This window comes from Cajanus cajan, chromosome 2 (genome assembly GCF_000230855.2).
Source record: "Cajanus cajan strain Asha chromosome 2, NIPB_CcT2T_4, whole genome shotgun sequence".
Classification (NCBI taxonomy): Eukaryota; Viridiplantae; Streptophyta; class Magnoliopsida; order Fabales; family Fabaceae; genus Cajanus; species Cajanus cajan.
The window spans coordinates 58,460,019-58,473,278 of record NC_138518.1 but is presented as its reverse complement, the minus strand read 5'-3'; the positions used below and the strand labels follow the sequence as shown (position 1 = coordinate 58,473,278).

The 13,260-nt window shown below is 32.8% G+C and overlaps 1 protein-coding gene across 1 annotated transcript; it reads right to left on the bottom strand.

Moving 5' to 3' along the window:
• Positions 1-7,433: 7,433 nt before the first annotated feature.
• LOC145954409 (disease resistance protein RPM1-like) lies at positions 7,434-10,491 on the bottom strand. The gene has a single exon (XM_083068527.1). The coding sequence runs from the start codon at positions 10,489-10,491 to the stop codon at positions 7,648-7,650; it is 2,844 nt and encodes a 947-aa protein (XP_082924653.1). The 3' UTR covers positions 7,434-7,647.
• Positions 10,492-13,260: the final 2,769 nt, after the last annotated feature.

Sequence of the window (13,260 nt, the reverse complement as noted above, 5' to 3'; positions counted from 1 at the left end):
TAGTTGACAGATTTTCTATTTGATGAATGAAAATGGACCTTGATTGTGTTATTTATTATTATTTTTTTTTTTCAGAACTACCTCTAGTACTGATGAGATGTTTATTGTGTTAATTGCTTATTAAATTAAGAAAAATAATTTTAATTTAGATTAGGTTTTATAAAAAAAATAATCAATATAATAAAATTTTATTTGAAGACTAAAAATATATACTTTTGATTGAGTTTTATAAAAATTACATGATAGAGTATAATACAGTAAATTTTAAGATTTGTCTCACCTAAAGTGAAAGATATTCATTATAAAATAAAGTATAATAATAATTGTTGATTAAAAAATTAATGATAGAAAATTATGATAAAATTAAATACATAATGGTATTATTATACTATCTTCTAAAATACAATCTCCTCAATTTAAAAGAGTTAAATCCTAAATTTTATTAACTCATCTTGTAAAAAATCATCACATCTAAACACAAAAATAGATTATGATTTTGGATTACAAATTCGATTCCGTGTATCATAAAAGTGTGATACCATAGTTTTAAATTGTAGTTCGCAATCACAGTTGCGACTGCGATGTTATTTTATTTTATTTTTTTTACTCATTTTAACTGTAATTGCGACCGCATCAATTGCAATTTCCTATAATTTTTTTCAAAGATTACACCAATTAAAATTGCGAAAACCACAATTTATAAGCATGCATGATATATTAATTATCTTAGGTGATTGTGAATATTGTGATTTTGGTGATCTGTTAATGTAATTAAACCATAATGGTTTTTGGAGAACGTAGGTAATGCTTGTCAGTAAAACTATAAAGTCAAACTAATCAAATGTTTGTAATTGTAAGTGGGAAGGATGGCATCCAATGACAAAAATTTAAGCTTAGAACAATGATTAATGAAAAAAATAACCATAAATGTTAGTTGATGACAAAAATAAAAATAACTGAAGTTTGAAAATAAACCTCACTAGAGTTAGGACCTTGGATATAACAATTAGCTAGAGAACGCTCGTTTCCTTTTATTTTATATATATCCAAATCACAAATGTGGGTGACAACAGCTGTATCCTAAGATACATTTTGCATGCAATCAAAACTTTGGTACTACACATGCCAAACGTCAACTATAAAACCTGGAAATACTGCAATGGTTCGTGAGAATATTCTACAGCTCAAGCTTTCTAGAGAAAACAAACAATTATTCAGAAAAAGAAAAAAAAAAAAAAAAAAAGGAAAGCAAAACTTTGAGGTACGCCAGGTATGAGAAGCTAAGCAACTTTGAATAAAATAAATCACAGTTCATCTCCACAGGAAGCTTTGGTCCAATTTGTTCCAGCCGATTCATTGTCAGCTGAACATTTGCCACGGTATGAGTAAATAATCTTTCCAATAGAACTTGCTTTAATATCTAGTATAATTAACTCATATTCATCATTATGCGAAAGTAAAATTGAGTTTGATGTAAAATGTATTAAAACTATGAAAGGATATTTAATCAATTACATGGTATGCAAGAGCATAATTCAGGATGGATTAAAATATGTTGGGATTAGATTGTAACTACAACGATCTCAATATAACTAAGAATTAATAAATCATGTTTTTATTATCTTTCTATTATCATTTTACCCTAATTGTAATTTACAAAGGCCTAAGATTTTTGTATGTCATAATATCTTAGTAACTTAAGTAGAAAAATTGCATTAAATTAAAGGAATTTCAAATGATAAAATCACTTATCCTATTTTTGACAATTACATAATTTTAAGTGTTTAATTGAGTTCCGAACAAAAACCAATTTCTCAATTAAATTTTCAATCTATAATTCATCATGGGTGATCAAACCATAAAGAAATAAAAATTGCAAATAAAAATTGTAGAAGTAAACACAAAGAAATACAAAACATGCATTTATTTATCAAAAGAAATATGTGAGAATGAGTATTTCCAACTAACTCCAATAAGAATAGAGTTTAGGTACTCCTAAACATAATTAAGAAGGCAAACAAAGCTAGCTAAAAGAATGGAAGGACCAACATAAAGTTTTCTAAATATCCGATTTCCTATCCCTGAACTTCTATCCGAAGGTTTCTAACCCTCCCAAAAAAACTACCTAAAATTTGTCTAAAATTATTACATTTAGAATTAGTTACACATCTAGAGCTTAACATTGAATAAAGTGGTGTTGAGCACCACTTTTCAAACAAAATTACTCCTTCCAAGGGGTTTGGTGTTGAGTCTCAACATTGACGCTCGACATCAATGCTTAGTGTCTAAGTCGGACACTCAACCTTGACATATGTGAAAACTTCTTTTGCTCTCTGACTTCCTAACGTCCAACCTCAGATCTTAGTGCACTAAGCTGATAGATTCTCAACTTCATACCTTTTTCATCTAATTTACTTCATTTTTTCTCTTAGAAACCTACAACACACAAATTATATAAGTAACTATATAAACCAATATTAACATCATTATAGCATACGTAAACAACATATTCAGACAAATCACTAAAATTAAAACACAATTATATGATAAAAAAAATACTATATAAATGACATTTATCAAGTACCATTTATCCCACCTATAAGGGAAACCAACAACAGTTATCGAATGAATTGTTCCTTGTAGATAAAAACCTGATCTCAAAAGCTTTAAAACAATCTAAGTAGCAGTTGCATTCATATCTGTATCACTGGTAATTTTGTGATGGTAAGCATGGATGGTTATTTTGTGATGGTAAGTATGGATGAAACTTAGATGTATGAAACTCCCTAGCTTCTCTTCCTATCTTGAAATCCACCAACTCGTTTACCTCCTACCATAGCACCTTCACTAACAATGGATTTGCTATCTGCCCAAAAACAAAATGATTACTTTTCCTATCTTGAATCCACCGTTGTTAATGCCAGAAACAAAGTGATTAGATAACGAATGTATAAGATCTTGTATAATACCACCAGAATATAAGAAGAAAAAATAGAGGGGTAGGAAGCTATTGTAAGAATTTACTTGCCTCTTTAGCCAGCCCTTACTTATGCTAGTACCTTATGTGAATGTCTCAGTCCCAACCTTAGAGAATCAAGGTACACAACTCCCCCTATTCTGTTGAGTTCAACCTTTTCTAATATATTTCTCTAACCTGTAATATAGAGAGAAAGAAAAAATTGAGGAGTCATTTCCCAAGATTTTCATTAGAATTCCACAGGACTACATTTATATCAAAACCTTTGCCATTATTTCTTTATTGCTTTAGAGTTGCATCAACACCAAGGGGCTGCACTAGTTATAACCTTATAGGCACCATAGGTTAGAATGTTCTATACGTCCAAAAATCCTTAAATGTGACACAAGCCTGATTGAGATAGAAATATATTGTCAAGTCTAAACTACATATATAATGCAGCCTACGACCAAACTAGATATCATAAATTGCATCTTATATGAATGTTAAATGTATGATATTTACCATCAGCAATACCACCAAGTGGAATGAAGCAAAACGCAATAAAAAAAAATGAAAATAAACAAACTTCACGACACTTTTATCAACCAGGAATAAAAAGTTTAATCCAAAATCAGTACCTACCAACTAAGAGCACAATATTAGTTCAAAGCATTATAATGGCGAGATTATTAACAACAAAAAGTGACAACTATTGCTGTTGAACTCAAGCACAGATACATGATTTTTAATCCCGTATCCGTATCGGATACATAACTGATACAGATATGTTCTGATATATATCTCAACTGTATCTATAATAATCTTGTTAAAAAAAGAAAAAAAATACGTTATAAATTTTTTGTGATAGGTACCCGTTGTTCAGAACTCAAGTATAAATAAGCAAGAAGAACAGAGAAATTTTAGACAAAGATCCTCGAATGCAATTTCAAAACTCTTGTTTGCATTGTTAAAGGCTTCCACTAGCCATTGATGTGCTAACCGGTTCACAAGGCAAGATCCGAAAGCGTTGCAGCATCATTAATTAACTGGACACTAGAATTGAATTCAACAAATAGCTAAATACGAGTAACCCGGGTAAAGAAGTTCATCTTCATTGTTCTTCGTGTAAACTTTACAATACCCAGTTATCCACCCACACACCCGTTTTTCTTGTTTTTGTTGCCACAGCAAGCGTTTATTTTTGACTTTGCTGAGTACATGTGTGTGGTGCGTGACACTGTCTGCGTGTGTTTTTTTATTTAATTTTATGATTTATTTTAAAAAAAAATAATTTTGTGTAAAACTGTAAATTAATAATAATTAGATTTTTTTAAATTCTCTTTTAGTGTCTCTAAAAGATATAAAAAATTTGTAACAAATTTTTAATTTCTAGTTTTTAAAGTAGCAAAATTCCAATCTCGCATAAATATCTTTTTAAAGTTTTAATTATCTTTATTAATTTTAAATTTTTAATATATATTAATTTAGATGAAATTATAATATTAAAATAAGTTAAATACTTAAATACTCAATATTTAAGTATTTAACTATAATTTGTTTATATTTTATATTCACTAAATTAAAATATATCGTAAACTATAATTTGTTTATATATTTAAGTAGTTAAAATATGTGAATCTAAATATTTAAGTAGTTAGAGTTCAATTAAAATATATTCTAACTATAATTTGTTTATGTTTTATATTCACTAAATTATAGTATCCACATCAACCTGGCAATCATTACATGATGAAACACATCCTCACTATCATTATCAACAATATTAGAGAGTCATGGAGAGAGGTAATACATTTTCAAAATTAAATTAAAGTATACAACTGTTTAATGAACGATAAATGTTTAACTTATCTCTATTTTTAATTAATTGTAGGTATTTAAATATCCAACTCCATTTGCCCATAAAGACATGGAAGATATTCGCAAAAGATGAACATCTTCTTTTCTTGAGTCAATTTGATGGTTGATTTATATATTTGTACATTGTTTTAGTTTTCTTTTTGTACATTAGCTACTTTACTTTAGATTCATTGTTAGTAATTGTTAATTATTATTAATTAATGACAATTATTGTTAACTTTAGTTTTCTTGCTATCTCTCTTAGTTTGCTATGTAGTTTAATTTGTACATTGTTTCAATTTAATAATAGATATGATATTCAACAAAACAACAATCTGTTGTTTTGAATTGTCTGCTGAAATGTATTTTAGTTGTGCAGGTTTCAAAAAATAAATAGAATATTAAAACAAGTGCACATTCTATGAAAAATATGATCATACCCGCCATAGAATGTGCACATTCTATGATTGGTGACATAACACTTGCTAGTGAAGGTTCATATTTTATGATGCGTATGATTACATCCATCATTGAATGTGGTGCTAATGTTTAAATCATCATATTTCATACTCCTACTATGATAGGAGTTGACCACCCGACATAAAAAGTGGACTTTCTATGTTGCATGTTGACTTGCCATAGAATGTGTGAACATTCTATGTTGTTAAGATTTATATCGCGTCTTGTGTCGACATAGAATGTTTAAGATAAACAACATTGAATTTCTAAGCCACATTAGTGAAAACAACAAAGGGAGGAAAGAAATAATTTTTCAAGAAGGGATTGAGTTTGACTTCATTTAAGAAAAGATAGATTTTCAACCCAAAGAAAGTCCAAACTCAACCTTGGAAGAGATGATCCCTTTCAAGTTCTAAAAATAATAAACAATAATGTATATAGGCTAGATTTTCCTAACGACGATAATGGAGTTAACAATACATTTCATGTTTGTGATTTAACTCATTTTGTAGACAATGAAGATATAGAGGAAAAACCTATAGATTTGAGGAGAAATCCTCTTGAAGAGGTAGGAGATTATGACATATTGTCTTCCAAAGGACATATCACAAGGACAATGTCAAGGAGGATACAGGAAGAATGTGTTCGTGGTGAAAGTAGAAGACCTAAGCTTCTTTTGAGCTATAAGTTAATTACTTGGTCCATTCTTCTCTATGTATAATTTCCTTGTAAATATTTTCCCTTATTTTTTATCTTGTATTTTTGGGTCAAGTAGTGTAGGAATTGATTTTTTTGTAATTAGTACTTTAAAGAAGTGTAACTAGAAAAAGGAGATTTAGATTTATTGGGCTTGAATGACCCATGAACATCTCATTGGAGTACTCTTGGTCCAAATGAGTTGGATGTCCACTTGCTCCACTTGACAAGTAAGTTAGATGTCACTTTCATAGAGGAGACAAGATGTCTCATTGTCTATTCAAAACTCCAACAAACTTCAATCAAGCATATGGCTTTGTCTACTCACACCAAACATATAACTAAAATTGGTTATCTTAATTACAACTTAATTAGCCTTGGTTACACTAAACCAATGTTAGTTTAGCTTGCACCATAAGATAATCAAACTTTATATATACTTTTCCTCTCATGTAACTCGTAACTTTTGAGCCATTTATGAAAAATAACATTGAGTTTTCTTTTCTAAAAGTCTAGTTCTATCTCTTAAAGAAGTTTTTTTCCTTTTGAACTTTTATCAAGAAATTCTTCTTTGTTGCAAGTTCTTCACATTTTCACTTATCTTCACTTAAAGTAGTGCATACCTCCTCCTTCTTCCTCCATCATTTGAAGATTCTTGAGTTTTATGATTCATGGTAGAAGATTAGGCACACATTGAGACCAATTGAAGAGAAACACCAATCATCTCTAAGCTAATTTCTTCTTCAAACTAATAATATTCATTAGAGTTTTAGTTTCTCTTCTTTATTATCTAAAGAGAAAAATTATATATAAGAAAGTAAAGCATATAATTTCTGCTGTTATAATATTTTAAAATTTATTTATTTGATAATAAAATGGCTTAAAATTTATTAAAAATAGTATAAAAACTGTACAATCAACACATATTATCAGGGGAAAAAACATTAAGATAAAAAATAACCATTGTTGTTGTTGACAGCTCCTACTAATTAATACCTTGTAATTTCATTTTACTTATTTGATCATTTTATCTCCAACTTGTTTGGGTAAAATACAAAAAAGTAAATGAAGCATATACTAGAAGAAAAAGAGAGATAAAAAGTAAAGGAATCCCTTTAGAAATTAGAAAACAATTGCATTATTTTATTATTGAAAATAATAATGGCCAAGAATATCAATCCATAGAGATATTGATAAGAAGAACAAAAAAAATAAAAAACCTTTTTATGTAGAAATCTGGACATTATTGAACTATTGAAATTCATGATATTCTCACTCTAGTTAGGGATGGATATACAAACTGTTCTAATTTGAAATTTTCACATTTTTAATAGGTCAAATAATTCAGATCCACGAAATAAATATACTAATTTTTTTAGTTCGAGTTCGACCCACACATAAATGGGCCACTTTTTAGGCTCAATTATATTTGAAGTTGTTTTTTTTATAAATACTAAAATAATCAATGAGATTTATTTCCCTTCTTTTAAAGTATAAATATATGAGAGAAAAAATACATAAAAATTGATATAAATACATTTGTAACACAAAAATTAATATAAATATTAAGATAAAAATACATAAAAATTACTAATTAATAAATGGGTTACTAATTTGTAGCCTAAGTTGGTGGACGTCACAAACTGAAGTAGGAACTTTGCTATAACTATACAAATTTAAGAAATTTGAATTTGTATCCGTGTAGACCGCTTGCTAAACGGACTGGTAGGTGGGCTTGCGTCTATACCCATAGCTCTCGCCACACTTTCAAAAAACGACACCTCAATTTGCACACGAGGCACATGTTTGATCATCCAATGGTCTTGCCCTCCATCGCCAGCAATGCTCTGATCAAACTCAATTGGCATATCCTTCATCTTCAGAACTTGTAGTTTCTCTAAGTGTTCAATGCCACTCGGTACTTTCCTCAGTTTTGGGATTTTCTTTAATACAAGCTTTTTCAATGAATGTAGTGCTCCTCTCTCAATAAAGATGCAATTCAAGTTGTTCAAATATTTAAGCTCAAGCTCCTTTAGTTTCCTAAACCCTCCATCTTCAAAATACAATGTTTCACCTACGTAAGCGCCATAGCTGATAGAGATGAACAACAAATTTGGCATACCTTTTAGTGATTCCAGTGGATCATTAGTTAACTCAGACTTATTCAAAGACAATTTCACTAGATTTTGGAGCTGTGGAATCCAATTTGGCAACATTTTTAACTTCCCACTTAGAAAGAGCTTCCGAAGTGTTGACAAGGATGACATAAGAGGAAAGTCAATTACTTCATTCTCATGTCCTACATGAATATGTAGTACCTTCAAGAATTGCATCTCATGTATGGAGGAACATAGAGTCTTTGAGTGTTCTGTCCTAAAATTAGTAATCCTCAGATTCCTTAATTGCTTTAGCTTTCCTAGCTCTCTAATTACCACTCCCTCGTCATCTACTTCGAGTACGCGTATCTTTTCCAGGAATGTCATGCTTCCAAGACACTCTTTCGTTGCAACAAAAGATATTTTATCACCCAAAAGACAACGTAGTTTTCTAATCTTACTAATCTCCTTTGGTATCTCAAACACCCTTGTTCCTCGCACATCCAAGATCTCCAAGTTCTTGAGCTTACCAATGGATTTTGGAAGACTTCCTATACATGAATTCCGAAAGCTTAGATACTTCAAGTGGATTAAATTGCCTAAAGCATCAAGAACATATAATGGAACAACATTTTTAAAATAAGGAACACTTAAGGCATCTTCAAAATCAAGTACCCTCAATGGCATGCATTTGGCAAAGATTCTACCCAAGAATTGTTCAGTTAACTCTTCCTTGAAAAACAAAATTGACCGAATGTGTGATATTTCAATTCCAACTAAATCATTGGAATCCGTTGTTATTGTTAAGCGTCTTACTATCCCACTTGACACTGATTCATTATGCTCACCAAAATACTGACAAAACCCTGTTTCCTTAACTTTTCTAAGGATCATGCTATGTATTAAGTCATGAACACGACATCCTTTAACTTTTCCATCAATGCTAAATGAAGACACTTGCACCAAACTTCTACGGATCAACCCTGATAACTCTTGTTGCGCAACTTCTTCCAATGTTTTTCCAGTTTCACTTTTGACAAACCCTTCAGCTATCCATTGCGTAATCAATCTACTAGATTTAACTTCATAATCTTCGGGATACATTCCAAAATACAATAAACATGATCTGAGATTGTACGGCAAATCATAGTAACTTAAACTTAAAATCTTTGCTATACTGTTTAACTCAGAATTCCTCTCCAACTCTAAACTTAGATTTTGACTAAATAGTATCCATTTATCTGCACAAAAATCTTTCTGAGATAAAAGACCACCGATAGCCACAATCGCTAGAGGTAAACCTTTACACTTTCTAACAATTTCAATAGAAATATCTTTAAGTTCTTCGGGACAACGTCCATCAGAACCATACTTAAATGCCTTGTTACAGAACAATCTGAAACATTCTTCTTCACTTAAAGGTTCTTCTAGCTTATGCACTTCAATAAAAGAAGATTTCTGACAGAACTCTGCAACCTTCTCATATCTGGTTGTAATTAATATTCTACTTTTATTTTTATTATCAATTACAGCAGATTCAACATCATCCCAAAATTTTCCATTCCACACGTCATCAAACATGACAACATACCTCTTGTTGCGCAACTGCTTTCTGACTTCTTCAATCAACGATCTTCGATCCATGGTAGAAACATCTGCAGGATGATTCTCCATTTTTTCTTTACAGAACTGGTGCAACATATCCCTCAGCAGTCGTTCTACAGTGTAGGATTGAGACACTGTGATCAATGCATGGCACTCGAAGTTGTTATGGACATTGTCAAAAACGTGCTTAGCAAGAGTGGTTTTCCCAACTCCTGCCAAACCAACAACAGAGATGACAGTGCGCTCTTCTCGTCCCTCTATCAACCAATTCTTCAATGTACGTTTTGGGCTCTCAAAGCCCACAACCTCATCTTGCTCAATAAATAGAGGATCCATTCGAAGCTTGTGCCACGTGACATTCTGATTTCCTCTAGAACCACTCGGTTTTGTTGGTAAAGGAAATTGCTTTTGGAAGCCATCTCTTTCAGCACAAACAAGTGATTTGACATCCTGAATCTTATATGCTATTTGAAGTTGAAGGATCCGAGTTTTGATGAACTCAACAGCCTCACAGAGTAAAGCTACACATCCAGGATCGTGAGGATTGTTTTCCTCATGAATCGAGAATTCGTCGATGATATCTTCCATGCGAAAAGCTGCTTCTCTCAACCGCATCACCCTTTTTTTGATTCTATCACGCCTACCATCATCTTCTTCAGCTTCAGCCATTTGATCTGCATCATTTATGAAATCTTGAAGGCTCTCCAGTTCTTCTGTAATGTCTGCAACTTCTGTTGGGAGATCTCTAAGAATTTTCACAGCTTCCACAATTTTTGGAAGCAAATGCTCACGAGCTATGGACACTGCAGTTTCTGCCATCTCGGTTTAGTTCTCTTTTTTGTCTGTGATTTTGTGGTGAGTGCAAAACTTTATGTTCTTTAAGATTATATATATCCAAGTATATAGTAAGAGAAGGACTTTTAGTTTCACTTACCACCCATTCTTTACTATTTATGCAACAAGTTGATACATAGAAAATTTGTTGGTTTCTATTCGACTATTATCTAAATGGACCACGCTTCTCCATGCTGATTGTAATATTTATTTGATTATTTAAACTGTTAGGTCCAGAGTAGGCTTAATAGTTACTCACAGCTAAAATAAGAGATGAGTAAAAAAGAGACAAGGGAGAAAATAACCACAGTAAAAATATTATTTACTGAAAGGGAGGAAATTACAACACTTCTCTCTCTATAACTTACTCCTTTCTATTAGGAGACTACTACTACCGAGAACAGATCTCAAGGTGTATAAGAGAGGAAGAGAGAAGAGAAGAAGATTTGGGATGAAAATTATGATTTTCAGCTTCCCTATTTATAGGAAAGTCCCAATGGCATTTTCGTAATTTCTCCTAAACTTTTAATATTATTTTATTATCATGTGGGACCCGCTTTTAATTTTAAATTAAAAAACCACCGAAAGGTGGTGGCAGCTGTACCTAACATTTCTCCCACTTGAAGATTATGATTAAGTTAATCATATCTTCACACCATTGATACTTCATGTTGCTTATGTCTCCAATAGGCCAAATAAGGATCGACACCATGTAAACTTGTCAGTGTTGACAGGCTTTGTCATTACGTCTGCTATGTTGTCTTTTGTATGGATCTTCTGCATATCCACTTTTCCTTCTTCTACTACTTCACGAACAAAGTGATATTGAATTCCTATGTGCTTTGTCCTGGAATGAAAGGCTGGATTCCTTGCAATGTGCAAGGCACTCTGACTGTCACAATACACAGTAATTTTCTCCTGCTTGTGCCCGAGTTCTTCCAATAACCTTTGAATCCAAATTGCTTCCTTGCATGCTTGCGTAGCTGCCATGTATTCAGCTTCTGTAGTAGATAGAGCTACAACAGTCTGTAACTTAGACAACCAGCTCACTGCTCCTCCAGCAAGTGTAAACACATAACCAGTAGTAGATTTTCGTTTATCCAGATCTCCTGCAAAATCTGAATCAACATAGCCTCTGACAACAAACTCCGATCCTTCAAAACATAATGCAACATCTGAGGTTCCTTTGATATATCTAAGGATCCTCTTTACAATACTCCAATGCTCTCTACCAGGATCTGCCATAAACCTACTGACCGCTCCCACTGCTTGTGCAATGTCTGGTCTCGTACAAATCATGGCATACATAAGGCTTCCCACCGCTGATGCATACGGCACTCGAGACATTTCCATCCTCTCTGCTTCGTTGCTAGGACTCATACTTGAGGATAATTTGTAATTGACAGGAAGTGGGGTCGAAATTGGCTTACAGTCTTGCATGTTGAAGCGCCGCAAGACTTTCAATAAATAATTCTTCTGAGAAAGCCAAATCCTCCTGTTTTTTCTGTCTCGGTGAATTTGCATCCCTAAAATCTTGTTTGCTGGTCCCAAGTCCTTCATATCAAACTCCCTAGCCAATTGTGCCTTTAATTCTTGGATCTGATCTTTGTTGGGGCCTACCACCAACATGTCATCCACATACAACAGCAAGATGATGAAATCATTGTCATCAAACCTATTGTAGTACGTACAATGGTCTGAACTCAGTCTGTTGTAACCAAGGCTAATTATGAAGGAATCAAATCTCTTGTACCAACACCTTGGCGCCTGCTTTAAACCGTACAGAGATTTGGTCAACCTACAAACCAAGTTTTCTTTTCCTTGTTCTTTAAAGCCTTCTGGTTGGAGCATATATATTTCTTCTTGGAGTTCCCCATGAAGAAAAGCAGTCTTTACATCAAGTTGCTCAAGATGTAAATTAAATGCAGCACACATAGCCAGAACAACTCTGATTGTGGTTAATCGGACAACTGGCGAGAATATCTCGTTAAAATCAATGCCCGCTTTCTGAGCATATCCCTTAACCACCAATCTTGCACGATATCTCTCCACTTGATCATTGCCATCACGTTTGATCTTATAGACCCATTTGCAACCAATGGCTTTTCGACCTTTTGGAAGATCAACAAGTTCCCATGTTTTATTTCTATGTAAGGCCTCTATTTCTTCATGCATTGCTGCCATCCACTGAGAAACATCAGAACTCCTCAACGCCTCTTGAAAGGTTGATGGTTCTCCTTCTTCAGTTAAGAGACAGTACGCATCATGACTTGCCATAACATAGTCTGAATGCCAAGATGGTTTCTTCGTCTGACGTGTTGTTCGTCGAACATCTCCATCATTGTCCTCATTTGGTTCTTGTTCATCGTGCTCTTGTTCTGCTTCAAAGGTGTCATCTTCTTTAGATTTTCCTCCTATCTCCACTATACTGGTGTCTTTGATAGTGCTGTCATTTTCCTGCTCCTTTTGCAGTTCAGTTTCTGCAAACACTACATCCCTGCTAACAACAACCTTGCGGGCAGTGGGATCCCACAAGCGATACCCCTTAACATTGTCAGCATAACCCAAGAATATACATTTCCTGGATTTTGGGTCCAGCTTTGTTCTTTCTTGGGAGTTGTACATCACGTACACAGGACATCCAAACACATGTAATGAAGAATAATTAGATGGTTTTCCACTCCACATCTCCATTGGTGTCTTTAAACCAATTGCTGTTGATGGTGAGCGATTGATCAAATAACAAGCAGTTCT